Below are 16,933 nucleotides of genomic sequence, written 5' to 3'. Positions count from 1 at the left end.
GCCTCCAGGCCACTCCTGGTGCAGAGCTCCTGAGTTGTCTTTGGGAGTTTTTTTGTTTTTATTACAGATATTTTGTTTGTTTGTCTTGAGACAGGGTCTCGCTGTTTAGCCTTGGCAGGGATTTGAGGCAAGTACCACCGCATTGGGCTTTTGTTTGTTATGAGACAGGGTCTCACCAAGTAGCCCTGGCTGTCCTGGAACTTACTCTGTAGACCAGGCAGGCCTTGAACTCAGAGATCTTCCTGCCTTTGCCTCCTAAGTGCTGGGAATAAAGGTGTTCACTGCTACAACTACACTGGGCTTTTTCGTCTCTCTTCCTTTTTCTCCCCCTCCTCTTCCTCCTCCTCCTCCTCCTTCTTCTTCTTCTTTTCTCTCTCTCTCTCTCTCTCTCTCTCTCTCTCTCTCTCTCTCTCTCTCTCTTCCCCATCCTGGCTCTGTGCTTCCACTTTCTGTGTCCACGTGGGCACCGTGCTCTTCCCCGTGCTGTCCAGAGTCAGCCCTTTGCACCTGCCAGGCGGGCTCTTGCCCGAGTGAGTCATTTGCTTTTGACTTCCCTCTCTAGTCTTTGCTGTCTCCAGGAGTTTTCTTTAGCTTAGTGCATGTAGATTTTGGTTTCCTGTGCCATTGGTGCGGGCCTCCCATTACCAAGGGAGCAGGCCACGGCACTGCAGAGCATACCAGTGGCTTTCCATTCTCTCCTGTAGGTGTAAGAAGAAGGTTCCAGCCAGCAAGCGCTTCACCATCCATAGAACATCCAACGTCCTGACTCTCTCCCTCAAGCGTTTTGCCAACTTTAGTGGGGGGAAGATCACCAAGGTGAGTGCACCCCACCTGTCGAGACACCTCGAATGTCCATCATCACACAGGCAGGTCTTGGGAATCTGCATTTCTTTATTTATTTTAAAACATTTCTATTTTGTGTGTATGAGTGTTTAAGTTTTACATGTCTGTGTGTCATTTGTAAAGCTGCTGCCCTCAGAGGCCAGAGAGGGTGTTTATCTCCAGAACTGGAGTCATAGACATGAGTTTATGTGAGTGCTGAGAATTGAACTTGGGTCCTCTGTAGCAGCAGCAGCTTCAACCCCTTAGACAAACTTTGTTTGTTTGTTTTAAGATAGTGTTTTTCTATGTGGCCCTGGCTGTCCTGGAACTTGCTCTGCAGACCAGGCTGGCCTTGAACTCAGAGATCCACATGTCTCTGCCTCCCAAGTGCTAGGATTAAAGGTGTGGGCCACCATTCCTGGTATACTCCCATCTCTCATTTTCTTGTCTGTGTATGTGAGTGAGTTACGTACCTCTTATTTCTGGTGCCTTCAAACACCACAAGAGGGCATCATCTCCCGAAGCTGGGGTTGTGGGTGATGTGAGGAGCCCCTGTGAGTTCTAGAGCAATAGCAAGTGCCTCTGACTCACTGGGCATCTTCCCAGTGCTCACACAGGCAGTGCCCACACCTGCCTGTAGCTCCTGTTGTTGGGGATGTGACACCCTCTACAGACATACATGGGGTAAATCACCAATGTACGTAAAATACAAATAAATTACTGAAAATAGAGAATGAGTATTAAGTGTGATAGATGAGTACTGAGTGTGCAGCCGATTCACTGTGTGTGGGTGGAGTCTGACTGTATGCTAAGGCTTTTGTGGAATAGAGTTAAATGGAGTATTAGCACAGCGGGATCTGTCCTGGCTAGCTGCTCTGTGGTTGTGCTAAAATACTGACCAAAAGCAGCTCTGGGGAAGGGTTTATTCTTTGTGCAAGTCAGAGCCCTCATCCAGGGAAGTTAGGTAGGCCTCAGGGCGGTCTAATGGAGGTCATCTCTAATTGAGGTTCCCGCTTCCAGGTGACTGTTTGTGTCCTCCTGAGCCTGACTATGTACACAGTTGGGGTGTGGCGGTGGGGGGGTGGGGGGCTGTGCCCATGTCCTCGGGAGCTCAGGCTTCCTGTGAGCCCTACTCAGCTGTGGTTTAGAGAACCCCAGTCTGTGAACTATTCTTCTGTTTGAACCTGAAAATTCGGTATTATAACAAAGTTAGATCCGGACTCAGGAGCCTGTTGTGGATATGCTGGCTTATGAAACTTTGTCAGTAGAAAGAAAAAGCTGGGTCTGGCAACACGTGACGGTAATGCCAGCACCCGGAAGATGAAATGAAAGGGTTACGATGAGTTCACAGCCAGCCTGGGCTACTTTCTGCACTGGGGACCATCCTGGGCCATAGAGTGAGTTGGAGTCTATCCTGAGGTACATAGTGAAGATTGGTCAGCGCAAGCATTGCTGAGGGCTGTGGATGCAGAAAGAGGATAGCCCATGTTCTCCTGAGTAAGTGTCCCTTGCCTTTTCTTTTCTAACAGGATGTTGGCTATCCAGAGTTCCTGAATATCCGTCCATACATGTCCCAGAGCAGCGGTGATCCTGTCATGTATGGGCTCTATGCTGTCCTGGTGCACTCAGGCTACAGCTGCCACGCTGGGCACTACTACTGCTATGTGAAGGTTAGAGTTGACCTACTGCTAAGCTCAGCCGCACAGTGAGAGAGCATTTTCTGGGGCCAGGGGAGCCCTGAAATCAAGTGAGGCCGTTGCACCTCTTTTTGTTGTCTTCTGGGAGACAGCAGTACTTTGAATTTGTGTTTTGGTTCTCCTTCCCATAAACGGGTAAAGAGATGTCTTTTATACCATGGTTCTAGAGCCAACAGAGTGGCTCAGCAGGTAAAACCGCACACTACCCAGCCTCACTACACAAGCCCCACCCCAGTAAACAAACACATAAACACATGTAAATTTTTAAAGGTTTTAACATCCCGAGTTCGGCCCGGCTGAAAATGCAGTTAGCCTCTGTCTGTCACAAATAAAGCAGTGGTGGCTCGTGGCCCATCTGCTGATTGCTGCTTCCTCCCGACACTCAGGCCAGCAATGGACAGTGGTACCAGATGAACGACTCCTTGGTCCATTCCAGCAATGTCAAGGTGGTTCTGAACCAGCAGGCCTACGTGCTCTTCTATCTGCGGTGAGGAACTGAGAGTGAGGAACTAGCTTACGCGCTCCCTAGCATTGCCCACACCCTAGAGAAAGCAGGTTCTGCCTGCGTCAGGTTGTCTGAAGCCCTTTCCTGTCTGTGAGCTCCTGGGGATTTCATGGAGGGGAATTATCTGGAGTTTGTCCTCTGGGAAGGACCTTTCAGCCGAGCCCTCTTGTTGGGTGGGTGAAAGCCCACTTGTTGTGGGGGTGGCTGAGGGGGAGGGCTCTGCCTACTTACAGCAGTGGGTGGGTGACTGTTATTTATGTAGTAGTCTGTGGCACCTTTGGTAAAGTGACCCATTGCACATTGAGTGGATGGGCACGTTACAGATTTTAAGAAGCCACCAACAGAGATTGGCTGTCCCTGAGGGACTCCTGGCACTTGGTGCCACCTTGCCTATTCTGGGTGATGGGTTTTGGGACTCTTTGGCTTGCTGCTCCTTGAGGGCGAGCCCTGGAGGACTCAGGGCCCTCACTGCAGGCTTCCGGTGCTTCTCTCAGGGTCTTAGGATGCAGAGGGTCAAGATGGGGGTTCTGAGAAGCCAGTCAGGGCCCTGGGGCCTCGGACGCTCTTCTTTCCCTGCTCGCTCGCCCTGGTGCAACCCTGCCTTCCAGTGTCTCTGAGCCTGAGTGGAGAAAATCTCTGACTCCTCCTGTCTTTCCTCTCTAGGATTCCAGGCTCTAAGAAAAGTCCTGAGGGCCCTGTCTCCAGAGTGGGCGCCACTCTCCCTAGCCGTCCCAAAGTTGTTCCAGAGCACCCCAAGAAGAGCCCTGGCAATGGGGTTGTTCCCTCCCCGCTGATGGCAAAGGTACTGTGTAAGTGGAAGAGCCGACCTGGCCACCCTTCTGCCTCCTGCTTTGAGTATTTCAGAGTTCCAGGGCATCTCCTCTGTGGGTTCTTGCAATGTGAGAGGAACATGTAGGCTGTGGCACTGTACCAACCACATTCTTCCCAGCTGCCTTGGGAAGGGAGAGTGAGGCTGTGGGTGCTCAGAGCACAGAGCTGGGCAGGTTTGTCAGCTTCTGAACACAGACTTCCGGGGAAACATCCCACTGTGCCTTCTCCTCAAGCTGCTGTCCTGACCTTTTGTTTCTTTGCAGTTCTCTGGTGCTAGATATAGACATACCTGTGGGTAAAAAGGCCTCTATGATGTCTGCATTTTGCAAATAATTCAGAATAGAAACACGTATGTTTATATACATGCAAACATATACCCACACACATACATAGCAATAAAGCTTAGTCGTCTATGGACTTTTGGATTTTTTGTTTGTTTGTTTGTTTGTTTGTTTTTCGAGACAAGGTTTCTCTGTATGGCCCTGACTGTCCTGAAACTCACTCTGTAAACCAGGCTAGTCTCGAACTCGGAGATCCCCCTGCCTCTGCCTCCTGAGTGCTGAGATTAAAGACGTGCCTGGCTTAGACTTTTGGGTTTTAACCCAGGTGATTTAACCCAAAGTTGGAAGTCATTGCAGCTCTTTGGGAAGCTGTCAGCCTCACTTGCAGAGGTGCCCTTGATGTTAGGAGGCAGACCTGGGCACCCAGAGGCCATGGAAAAGCCACAGCAGGAGAGCAGGACGGCTTCACTGGCAGGCTTTGTTCAACACACAGCTTCCTATACTGCCTACTTGGAAGAGAACAAGCACTGTGTAGCCCAGGCTGGGTGGGTTTGAACTGGAAGTGAGCCTTTGCCTCAGCTTGCTGGGTTCTGGTTACAGATGTGAGCTGCCCAGTGTCACTTCACTTTGAGTCCCTGGTATATGTGATCTTCAATAGATGACCAGATTTTGCAGAACGAGAGATGTGTTCCTGTCAGGAAACAGTCTGTAAAAGTAAGCCAGGGGGCTGGAGAGATGGCTCAGCGGTTAAGAGCACTGACTGCTCTTCTAGAGGTCCTGAGTTCAATCCTTAGCAACCACATGGTGGCTCACAGCCATCTATAATGGGATCTTATGCTCTCTTCTGGTGTGTCTGAAGACAGCAATAATGTATTCACATATATAAAATAAATCTTAAAAAAAAAATGTTAGCCATTCTAAAACTCAGAAGAAAGTAGAAGTCATTAAAAGTATGAAATAAGACTTCATACACTTTCCAATAGGTAGGAAAAGTGTCGATTAGCTAAAGTAAAGTTTTGTAAAAAAAATCACTATACCTTTAATCCCAGGACTCGGGAGGCAGAGGGATACAGATCTCTGTGAGTTTTGAGACCAACCTGGTCTATAAAGTGAGTTCCAGGACAACCAGGGCTACAGAGTAAAATTTGTAAAAATGTTTGCAGAAGGGGACTGGGAGCGGTAGGTAGTTCAGTGGTCAGTGTATGCTTAGCCTGTGAGGCCCTAGGTCTCAACTTGGTGCTCTCCCCCCCCCCCCCCCCCCCCACTCTGCCACTCTCCAGAAGAACTGTAGCAGATACAAGGAAGCTCGTGTTTGTAGCAAACAGAACGCACTGGGTGATTGCCGTGGAGGGTAGGACTTGATGAGTGCCTGGACACAGGACTCTACCACAGCAGTGTCTGGAGATACACAGGCATTGCCAGGAAAGAAGAAGTTCAGTTTGCCCACATGAGTTGGAGTTCACGAGGTCATCCACAGCCCAGGAATACATTTTCTGGAATTGTTAACATAGCTGCTGAGAAAAGACTGCCATCTTTTTTATTTTAAATTGATCAACAACAATAACAACAACAACATTTTAAAGTACTGACTGTGTATGAGTCATTGTGTGAGCCACAAGGACTGAGGTAACTGAGGCAGCCATCACGAAAGGTTTACAGACAGTGGATTCTTTGCATGTGGCCTTGGTTTTTAAAGATTTATTTTTATTTTATGTGTATGGGTGTTTTACCCGATTATATGTCTGTATACCATGTACATGCAGTGCCCACAGAGGCCGGAAGAGGGGGCTGCATTCTTTGGTACTGGGGTTACAGATGGTTGTGAGCCACTCATGTCTGCTTGGAATTGAACTCCAGTCCTCAGGAAGAGCAGCCATAGTTCTCTTAACCACTGAGCCATCTCTCCAGCCTCCAAAACTTGCTCCTTTGACTTCTATATCATTTTATTTACTTTTTTTTTTTTTTTGGCAGATATATAAGCTTAGAAAAAAGTTTAAGTTTGTTTAGTTGATTGTTTTTAATTAAGGCATGGGGAATAATAATGCAAGCTTATGTAAACAATCAAGAGATGTGTAGCTGCCAGTGAGACACTAAAGGCTTTAAAGGCATCTATCTCCTTCCTGTGTGGAGGGTTTAGCTGTGGCAGGGTGACGACACTGGGTATTTCGTGTGTGACCTAGTGAAGGACAGTTTGCATGATGGGGCTTCTCTTTCTCCCTCTGCATCCTCTCAAATCTTGTCAAACCCTGTCATTTTCATAGTTATGGACAGTCATAAACTGCAGCCTGTTTTTTATACAAGTTTTTTTTTTTAAGATTTATTTATTTAATGTATATGAGTACACTGTAGCTGTCTTCAGACACACCAGAAGAGGGTATCAGATCCCATTACAGATGGTTGTGAGCCACCATGTGGTTGCTGGGAATTGAACTCAGGACCTCTGGAAGAGCAGTCAGTGCTCTTAACCTCTGAGCCATCCTTCCAGCCCCTTCAAGTCTTGAAGCACCAAAAGTCTTTACCATTAGCCAGAAGCCAATTTGTTCCCAGAAGTTGCCCTGGAGGGGGTGGGGAAGCCTGCTTTGGCTTAGCCATGTTCCCTGGACAGTGCTCCTCTGGGCTCTGATGGCTTCCTACCTTGCTCCTTTTAGCGACAAGACTCTGTAATGATGAGAAAGCTCTCAGCCCCTGAGGAGGTTGGCGTACCTGTGTCCAGAAATGGCTCCCTTCCTGGTCTGAAGTTACAGAACGGATACGCTCCTGCCAAGACACCTGCCGGGTCCCCATCCCCAAGACTCACACCCACGCCCACACATATGCCCACCATTCTGGATGAGCCCGGAAAGAAGGTGAAGAAGTCAGCCCCACCGCAGTCTCTCACCACATCTCCAACCACTTCTCAGGGCTCTCCTGGGACCAGCGAGTCCCGGAGCCAGCGGCCCGGCTCCTGGGCAAGCAGAGACACCATCTTCTCTACCTCCCCGAAGCTCCTGGCCAGAGCCATTACTAATGGGCACAGGCTGAAGGGCGAAGGCAGTGGTGTGGACCTGGAGAAGGGGGATTCGAGCAGCTCCAGCCCCGAGCACTCTGCCAGCAGTGATGCTGCCAAGGCCCCACAGACCACAGAGAGCAGAGCTGCACATGCCTGTGATTCTCAGGGAACAAACTGTCCCACCGCTGGCCATCCCAAAGCGCTGTTGAATGGAGTAGATGCTAAGATGGTGAAGCTGAAGTCCCTGGCCCTGAGCAGCACCACAACTGAGCCCACAAGCCTCATGTCTCCTCCACCAGCCAAAAAACTGGCCCTGTCAGCCAAGAAGGTGGGTGTGTGGGGGTCTCCTCTCTGAAAGCGCCCTGGGGCTGGAGATGTGAGGATAGGATAGGATAGGGAATCACAGAGGACTGTAACTTCAGACCTTGGCACCAGCGTTCCTGCTGGTCTTCCCTGCAGTTTGCAAGCCGAGAAAGGACTGTTTAAGGGGAAGAGTGTTTTGAGGGGATCCCAGCTATTCAGTACCTCAGATTGTTGGTAGTCGTGTCTGAGAGGACTGACCAGTTTTCTATGATGGAGTCTCCTAGCTGAGCCACAGGAAGAGCTGTGGGCCACAGGGCTCTCAGAGTGGGAAGGACAGCTGCCCTAGCCGGGGGGGGGGGGGGGGGGGGGGGGGGGGGAGGTAGGGAGGCTGAGGAGGAGCCGCCCACCCCTCAGCTCGTGCGGGCGTGAGCAGTGTGTGGGCTTGTGGCGGGATGCTTGTTGAAATGTCCTTTCCTTTTCCTTTTTATTTCTAACCAACAACACTCTCTGGTTCTTCTTCTGCTGTCCCCTCTCCACCAACCCCACCCCCATCCCCCATCCCTTTTTTTTTTTTTCTTCTGTCCCTTCATCTTTTTGGGCTCATTTTACTTTATTTTCCATTTTATTTTCCCTCTTCACTCACGGACACCTTTTTTTAGACCACCAAGTTTTTATTTATGTCAATAACTGCAGGCCAGCACCCTGCGGAGGGCGACCGGCAATGACATCGGTTCACCTTCCCCCTCAGCATTCTGCGACCTCACCTCCCCCATGAAAGCCACCCACCCCGTCGTTGCCTCCACTGGGCCTGTCAGTAAGACCAGGTGAGCTTGGGGGCAGGCCCTGGGTGCGACTCCTTCCCTCCTGTGCTTCTGTGCACCTGGCTGCTGAGGAGCCCTGGGTCGTCGAGGACAGAGGCCTCTCCTGTCCGTCCCTGTCTGGAAAAAGAGCTGCAGTGAGGCAGAGTTGTCGGCCTTCAGAGTCTCGGCCTCTCGCCTGCCTGCCTGTCTGCCCCAGGAACATTGAAACCTGTAGCACTGCACTGTCCTGGCCTTTGACCCCTCAGGCCCTCGGACCCCCCGGGATCCTAGGAGCCCTGCAGGGACATCTTTCCATTCAGCATCATCCCTCATCTCTTGGCTGCTGGCTGCGTGCCAGGCCTAAAGAAGGAGGACTGGGTTCTCGAGTGCTATACCATCGTCCAGGGCCTTTAATCTCATCCACGGGTGATCTGACCCAGTAAGGCGCCGGACTCCATGGTGCCTGCATCCCTTAGGAGTGCTGAGTGACAAGATGTGAGGACTCTGACACTCAGTCACCCGGGTTCCCGGGGCCCAAGCACCACAGCAGCTGGGACACAGGAACTAAGAGAGGGCACAAGTGAGGCTCTGCGGTGCTGTGGGTTCCTCCTCTTCTCTCTGAGTCAGCCGGTCCTAGAAGGTTGTGACGTGATATCCATGGCTGCCACTATCCCCGCCATGAACATGCATGCGTCCTGTCTCTAGCATAACATTTGTGGGGTGTCCTTAAGTGTTAAGGTCCCCAAATGTTGGATCATTAGGGGGAGTTGTTCATTTTTCTGTCAAGTTTTATTCATTTGAGACAGTCTTACCGTATAGAACAGTGTGGTTTGGAGATGCTCCGCCTGCCTCCTGAGCGCTGAGGTTCAAGCTGTGCACCACCACACTTGGCGCAGTTTTTGTCTGTTTTCATTAGGATTTAGATCTGTGTGTATGACTATTTTACCTGCAAGTATTCCGTGCACCACGTGTGTGCCTAGTGCCCACAAAGGTCAGAAGAGGGAGCTGGAGAGACAGGATGTGACCCACTGGATGGTTGCTGTTTTCAGCAAGAGCAGCAACTGCTCTTAACTGCTGAGCCGTCTTTCCAGGCCAAGTGTAAATGTGTGTCTCCGTTAGGGTTTTGTGTGTGTTGGGTGGCAGGGGTGGAGACAGGCTTTTTCTATATAACAGCCCTGGCTTTCCTAGAACTGGATGAGTAGACCAGGCTGGCCTCTTAAACTCAGAGAGATCCACTGGAGTCCTGGGATTAAAGGTGCTCACCACTGCCCCGGCTAGTGTAAACAGTTGTTAAGCTCTGGCAGACACTTAGAGTGACGCTAGTGAAGGCTGCACTCCAGTCTACTCTAGCTGGCATGATGGCAGGGACAGGCTCCAGGAGTTCGCAAGCCTGAGGTGACGGCCCAGATGTGCCCTGTGTGCTCAGCCCCTGCCCTACTTCTCTTCCGGCATTTGCCTTTGTGAAATTGGGTTTCCACTCTGCACCCCCAGTTCAGAGGAACATCACTGTGTATGATGCTTGGCTCGTTTTGCTGTTCTTGGGGTGTTCAGTCCCCACGGGAACCTCTACAGCTTCTGGAGAGTAAAAGATAAATCTCACAGGATGCTGCTGGCTTTGTTTTGGTTGGTTGGGTTTTTTTCTCAGTGACATTTCCCCTCTTAACACATTTGAGGTGGCAATCTGAAATGTTAGGATTTAGTCTCTTCGTTTTGCTTTTCTGTTGTTGTTGTTGTTGTTGTTACTGTCTCCTTGTTTTGAAGGAGGGCTTTTGGTTTGGTGTAGTTTTTGGGACAGGGTCTCAGCTCTACCGCCCTGACTGGCCAGGAACTCGCAGAGATCTGCCAGGTTCTTCCTCCCAAGTGCTGAGCTTGATGCTCCTGTTGGGTGCCCCCGTCTGGTTCACTGTGGCCCGGGGGGACTCATATTTGCCGTGTGTTGGAGGATAACCTTGACCTTCTGCTCCTCACACCTGTTCCCGGCTCTGGGATTGGAAGTGTGTGCCTCCATGTGCTGCCACGTGCCACCACGTGCATTCTTATGCTGGCTGAGCTTGGTTCGCGTTAGACACGTGTTTTATAGTGTTTGTCTGTTGTAAGATAAGCTGCCCTGTGGGTCAGACTTCAGCTCATTTAGTAGTAAAGGCCATGAGTCCTTAGCGTGCTTGAGGTGCCCCGTGACAGTGCTTACTTGGCATGGCCGAGGTGTTTGGTTTCATTTTCAGCACCACTTTTAAAAAAATGCTTTGTAACAAGAAACTGGGATGTATTGTTTTTATTAACTTTGATTTTAGGTAGATTTATTTCCTTAGCCTGGCTTAAAAAAACATGGAGTGTGTGTATGTGTGTGTGTGTGTCTGTCTGTCTAAGAATTAGAGAGACAAAGTAACCTTTTAAAATTCGAGAGTGTGTCTGGCATACTGGAATTCACCTTTCATCCCAGCACTCTGGAGGCAGAGGCAGGCTGATGTCTCTGTGAGTTCGAGGCCAGCCTGGTTTACGGAGCTAGTTCTAAGACAGCCAGGGCTGCACAAACCTTGTCTCAAACCCCACATCTGCACCAAACTCTTAGGTGTGAAGGCGGCTGGGTGGGGTCAGGAGAGAGGGGTGGCATGTGGGCAGATCTCCTGAGTGACTCTCTGTCCACCGTCTACAGGACTGCTGCACCTGCCCCCCGACCGTCCACCCACCCCCACTCTGCATCTCTGTCCAGTAGTAGTGCCAAGCCCTTAGGGACATCAGAGCCACAGAGCTGCCGCCCCTCTGCCTGGACACCCCTGCCTCAGGTCAATGGACACTTCACGTCCCACTTACACCAACTGCCAGAGGCCAGCGAGGCCCTACACAGCCCCTCCAAAAAGAGGAAAAAGACCCCTAATGGAGATCCCCAGAGACTGGGCATCGACACGCTCCTCCCACAGTGCCTCAGGGGAGCACCTGCAGCAACACGCAGGAAGAGAAAGAAGAGGTGCTCGGAGGGTGAGGGTGCCACAGCTCCCAAGCAGGAAGGCCAATGTCAGGACCAGTCTTGGAGTTCCGGGGGCCAGAAGGAAGAGGGTACGCAGCCCCAGGTAAATGGCCATCAAGTGAGTCACATTCTGGACAGTTACCATGTGAGCAGCAGGAAAAGGAGGAAGAGGAAAAGATCAGAAGGACTCAGCCAGGAAGCCACCCCGTCGCAGGACCTAATTCAGCACAGGTAAGGGCGTGGCTGGGATGTACCCGAGGCCTTCCCAAGAGGTGTGGGTTAACAAGGTTGCGGCAGCATCCTGTGTGTGCAGTGTACCAGCTCTGGATAGAGCAAGAGGACCACATGATGTGTAAGTGTGTCACTCTGGACAACAACCCTCATACAGCACAGCCCGTCGCCAGCACACAGCACTGTAGGCAGTTCTCCCGGGGACGCTGGGGTAGAGCGCTGGCTGGTTGTCTGTCTTACGTACACTGGTGTGAGGTGTCAGATCCTCTGGAACTGGAGGTACAGGTAGTGGTGTGCAGCCATGTCAGTCCTGGAGACTGAACCTGAGTCCTCCGAAGAGCAGCCAGTGCTCTTCACCATTGAGCCATTGAGCCACGTCTCCAGCCCCACCGTGGTTTTATTCTAAATAGTTACCACTTTTTTTTTTCTTTTGTTTCATTTATTGCTGCCATGCATGTGCAGATCAGAAGACAACTTGTAGATGTTAGTTTTCTTCTTCCGCCATGCAGGTTCTGGGGATCAGATTCAAGTTGTCTGCCTTGATGGCAAACACATTTACCCACTGAGCCATCTCAACAACCTTTTTAAGAGTTATATTTGTGTGTGTGTGTGTGTGTGTGTGTTTGTTTGCGTGTTTGCACGTGCACACATGTGAGCATGTTTGTACACCATAGAAGTAGATAACCTGAGGTCGGCAGGCTTGGTGCCAAGTGCCTTTATTAGCTGAGCAATCTCACACACTCTTGGGTTGGAGCTGCCACTGAAGGTGGTGTTCTTGCCTACAGTGTTTCTCAAGGTCTAATCTGCTCCCTCCTCTGGCTCCCCACAGCTGCTCCCCTGAAGACCACAGTGGGCCTGAGGCCAGGACAGAGTTGCAGAAGAAGAAGAAGAAAAGAAGGAAAAGAAAGCCCGAGCCACAGCAGGATGAAGAGAGCAAGCACCCAGGAGACCAGAGGAGCCCAAGGCCCAGTGTCACCCCAGTCCCTGCATTGAGTGTGAATGGCCATCTTCCTAGTGACTGCTTGGGTAAGGATCCTACTGATAGCTGCAGAGGTGGCAATGTACTGTTCCTCATTGTGGGCCACTAGGAGCACTGGCCACAGGTTTCCATCAGTTGCTAGCAAATACCTAAGACAATAGGTCATTTTAGAGAAAAAGTGTGTCATCCCAGAGCTCAGGAAGCAAGGAGGGAGGCAGGCAGAGCTCTAGTCTGTTCTATGCAGCCTGCATTCTGGGCCTGTGCTTCTGCTCATCTCAGTGGAACATGGCAGGGAAACGCTGCTCACTGGAAGCCAGGGAGAACAAAAGGCCCCAGCTGCATCATGCTTTTGTGTTATAGACCGAGGCTTGGGGGTGGGGCGTGGGGCATCTCTGTTCTGGCTTTTTGTCATTTTCTTTTCTCATGAATGGACTTGGGTAAGATTATCACCAGAGAGTGAGCACCTGCTGGCACCAGGTTCTGCAATGCCAAGACCAGGATGTGTGGTTGTTTCTTCAGTGTTTGGTTCTACCATATCCTGTGATTTCAGGGCTGGGACAAGCACCTCTCGTTACCTGGAACAGAGATCAGGAACCCGATGTGGTCCAGGCGTTGCTTCAGGACTCATCTGATAAGGCTTATGGGAAAAAAGGTGCGGTCTGCGGCAGAGTGGCTTATCGAGAGGTTGTGGGGGAGGGGTGCTGGGGTGCCGTGAGATGTGGCGACTGGACTCTAGGTGTAAAGACTCAGTTGTTCTAACCTGACCCCATAGCATGGCACAACCAAGAGCAGGAAAATGTGGGGACTACAAGCCAGCAGAGTTAAGAGAGTGTCTGCTGCCCAGGCCAAGGGCAGGATGATGAAGCCCTCCAGCACTAATGTTGGCAGTCCTGACTGTGGCCATGGTTTATAGGGCAGACTTGGAATGTGAACAAAAGAGCCTTTTTCTAAAGTGGGAGCACACAGGTTACAGAGAGGGGTTTGCAGTTGGTGTACACAGTGGTCACACCATGGGTCGTGTGACCTCCCTTCATTTTCTTCTGTTAAGAGGCATTCAGAAACCTAGAGTGGTTAGAATAGATGGCCCTGGTAGAAAGTGAGTCCTGAGGACAGTTTGCGGGTGACCAGGACCCATGGACGCTGACAGAATATATCTTGTACAGTTTTGACCTGGGATGGCGAGCCTTCAGCCATCAGTCAGGACGCCATCAAAGACAGCAGACTGGCCCGGACCCAGACCGTGGTTGACGACTGGGATGAAGAGTTTGATCGAGGGAAGGTACGGTGCAAGGCTGTGACTGGGCTGGGGCAGCGGTCAGCCATGGCTCAGCCTGAGCTTGGAGAGCAGCTTGTGTGCAGCTCTGCACAGAGCAGTTGAGACCCCAGTTGTGCCCCCAGTACACTGGGCAGGCAAATAGGGATGGCGGGACCTCCATCAGAGGGCGCCATACATGGCGTGCATACTGTATCTATGTCCAGGAGGCTCCAAGGCTTGGAAATGTCCTCTCTGGGAACTGTGACACTGTGATTCTTGATTTAGGAAAAGAAAATTAAAAAATTCAAGAGAGAAAAGAAGAGAAACTTCAACGCCTTCCAGAAGCTTCAGAGCAGGCGCAACTTTTGGTCTGTGACGCATCCTGCTAAGGTGGCCAGCCTCAGCTATCGCCGCTGAGCTTGCTGTGGCCATTAGAGGTCAGCTTGGTTGTGTGTCTTATCTGCTTGTGTAGAGGTAGTCTGTGGTATGTGTGTGTTGTTGTGTACTTCTGTATTGTATATCTGTCTCTGTGTTAGCTCATATGTGTATATCTGGCGTGCATGTAGCATGTATAAGTCTCTGGTGTGTGTATCTGGTATGTGTGTGGTCTGTGGAGTTTGTCTTGTGTGTGTGTGTGTGTTGTATAACTATTTATGGTAGTGTGTCTGGTGTGTATGCAGCATGTGTGGCTTGTGGTATGGCCAGTGTCTGACCATTTGGTATATGCGGTCTGTCTGGTGTATGTGGTGTGTCTGGTGCAGGAGTTTTTGTGTGTGTCCTGTGCCTGTAGTGTGTTCTAGTTATTTGTAGGTGTGACTGTGTCTGTTGAAGGACCCAGGGATGTAATAAGATTGTCACATCTCTGTTCTCACCAGGAAGACCAGTGTGCCTGTGCCACAGCATCCAGAGCTGTCACATCACATCCTTGGAGCTGTCTGCTTGGATCTGAGGATCGCATCGTGCATGGTCATGGTGGAGGCTCCTGGTCCCACTGTTCACAGATGATCCAGTGCAAGTACTCAGCTCAGGGCCTCTGGTGGTTTCACATTGAACCTCACAAGAGAAAACCTGGCCTGTGGTGTCGTGCTGACAGTAACCTTGGAGACCTGGAAAGGCTGAGCATCTTCCTCATAGACCTGTGGTCCAGTAGGAAAACCGTTCCTGGCCTGGGGCTGTCAGACAAGGAACAGAGGCCAGGGTGGCATTTGGTGGTGCCTTTTCTGGTGAGCTGTCCTTTGCTCTCTGAAGCTGGAGCTGTCTCGTGGCTCTCTTCTCAGAGGGGCCTCTGTATGACTGACTATCAGCTGCAACAAGAACAAGCCCTGCTGACTGCACTGCCCCCACCCCCACCCCCACCCCCAAAGTGCATCTCCTCGAAAGACCACCACTTCTTCCAGAAAGCTGCAGCTGCTGGGCAGGGAGAGCCTCTGCTTCCGTGGCTGCCAGCCCTGCGGGGAGACTGGCAAGCTCCCGCATCTGCCACAATCTGTGGGTCTCTGTCAAGGTGGTGGTCTTTGGGGACGAATTCTCCGTTATTTTACTACTTACGATAAAGCCTTTATTTTTGACCAGGCCTGTGGCTACCAGTAGCAATATGTTTCTCTGATATGCAGACACTGGCTTCGTTTGCTCAATTTTGTGAGTGCTTTGACATTGACATGATCTCCTTCCCTGTCTTGCTCAGGCTGCCCCTATGGACTTAGGGTTAACAAACAAGACTCCTCACCCAAGAGACAGAAGGTGCCAGAAGATTCCCCCTCATGGGGTGCAGCTCTTCGTTCCCCAAGCCCCAGCCTGCTCTGGGCCTCCTGGGAGCGGTGGAGCTGCCTCTCATTTCCATATGTAGCGTTCTGTTCAGCTGCAGGCTCAGGGTCTCACTTGCTGCAGATGTGGGAAGAAAGGGTTGTGTTCTCCGCGGGCCAGGGTTGAGGTCCTGTTTCTGTGTGGGTGTTTCCTTCCTGTCTGTTTCTTTCCCTTTAGAGAAAAGGCGAGAACAGTGCCCCTCAGTGGGTCTGCTGGTGAGTGAGTCTTCCAGCTGTATGTGATTGTCCTTGTGTGGCTGCTGTCTGGACATCGTGTCCGGGAGTGCTGTGGGCTCCGTGTTCTCTCAGAGGGAGGCAGGCACCTCCAGGGGCAGGGACCGTCCTTCTGAGGTACTGCCATCCTTCCTGTAGCAGCTGCTTCCTGGGTACATTGGTTTTCTTTACAGCCTTCTCAAGTAGAAAGGTGTAGAGCTGCCAGCACAGAACTGATCTGTCTTCCGTGTCTCCTCAGATTGGTTCCTTCCTTTGTGCTCTAGATTACGCAATGTAAAGTCTCCTCCAGGGGCATGTAGTCCACTGCCTCTTATGCAGTCATGATCCCCCATCTACCGTCCTGACTTCTGGCAGTGTGTGTTGCTGTCAGTGAAGGCAAGTCCTTTTCTTCCTTAGAAGCCATTAGGAACAGGTCATGGGTAGAATGAGTTCTTGGTGGCGTACTGCCATAAATAACTAAAGCTTTCCTAAAAGTAGTCATTTTGTTGGGTCAAATCAAATCAGTTTGAACTTTGTGCTTGGCAGTAGACATGTTTTAGGCCCATTTGCAGAGGGCCACCTCCCTGGTGTTTCTGTTCTTGCTCAACTGCCTGTTAGGGGCTATTTCCATCCAACATCCTGTGTGGCTGCGTCTGTGTGTGTGCAGGAATCCCCGTACTCATCCACTTCCTCTTCAGGGGTCCCCAGATATTGCCAAGATCTTGGTGCAATAAAGTAATGCATTTTTTTGTGATACCTTTCTGTGTCTGCCTTGTCTCTTCGTTTTTAAGAAGGTGCGTGCCAGCCGTGGCCAGGCCGCAGCCCCAGGTCAGGCGGATGTTTCCATGCTGCTCTCAGGTGACCGTCCACAGCTGAGACGGGAGCGCCACCGCTCAAGCCCAGGCAGGAAAGGCCATCTTGGACAAAGAGATCTATTTAAGTTTATCCCAAAGCTCTATTTGTGTAGATTTAAGAGTGAAGACACTCACTGGTTCGTTAAACCTTGGGAGTGGTTGTAAGTGAATAATGGAGAACATAAACAAAGCAGCATCCACCAGGGCTCTGTTGTGCATAGGAAGTGACGTCATTCCAACACCGCTCTGTTGTGAGATTACGTGGCAGTAGGGTGGGATGAGGATTTGGCACCTATGGCACCGGTGGAGAATGTTGTTACCAGCTGTTGTGGGACACTACAGAGACATAAGCAAGGAGCGATGACAGACTGTAGAACAGCTCCACTGGAGTCCCGCTGTGGGGCCC

General features: G+C 50.9%; 1 protein-coding gene across 1 annotated transcript in view; it reads left to right on the top strand.

Annotated features, from left to right (window-relative positions):
• The window catches only part of Usp36 (ubiquitin specific peptidase 36), a 31,028-nt gene extending 14,599 nt beyond the window's left edge, over positions 1-16,429 (top strand). The window contains exons 10-21 of the mRNA XM_021177341.1: positions 705-816; positions 2,352-2,492; positions 2,906-3,006; positions 3,688-3,826; positions 6,785-7,453; positions 8,122-8,252; positions 10,882-11,424; positions 12,254-12,450; positions 12,954-13,055; positions 13,567-13,682; positions 13,944-14,095; positions 14,534-16,429. Of these exons, the coding sequence (XP_021033000.1) occupies positions 705-816; positions 2,352-2,492; positions 2,906-3,006; positions 3,688-3,826; positions 6,785-7,453; positions 8,122-8,252; positions 10,882-11,424; positions 12,254-12,450; positions 12,954-13,055; positions 13,567-13,682; positions 13,944-14,075 (2,383 nt within the window). The 3' untranslated portion in view covers positions 14,076-14,095; positions 14,534-16,429. The remainder of the gene's footprint in view (positions 1-704; positions 817-2,351; positions 2,493-2,905; positions 3,007-3,687; positions 3,827-6,784; positions 7,454-8,121; positions 8,253-10,881; positions 11,425-12,253; positions 12,451-12,953; positions 13,056-13,566; positions 13,683-13,943; positions 14,096-14,533) is intronic.
• The last annotated feature ends 504 nt before the right edge of the window (positions 16,430-16,933 follow it).

The sequence above is a fragment of the Mus caroli genome, chromosome 11 (genome assembly GCF_900094665.2).
Source record: "Mus caroli chromosome 11, CAROLI_EIJ_v1.1, whole genome shotgun sequence".
Taxonomy (NCBI): Eukaryota; Metazoa; Chordata; class Mammalia; order Rodentia; family Muridae; genus Mus; species Mus caroli.
This window is presented reverse-complemented; position numbering and strand designations above follow the sequence as displayed.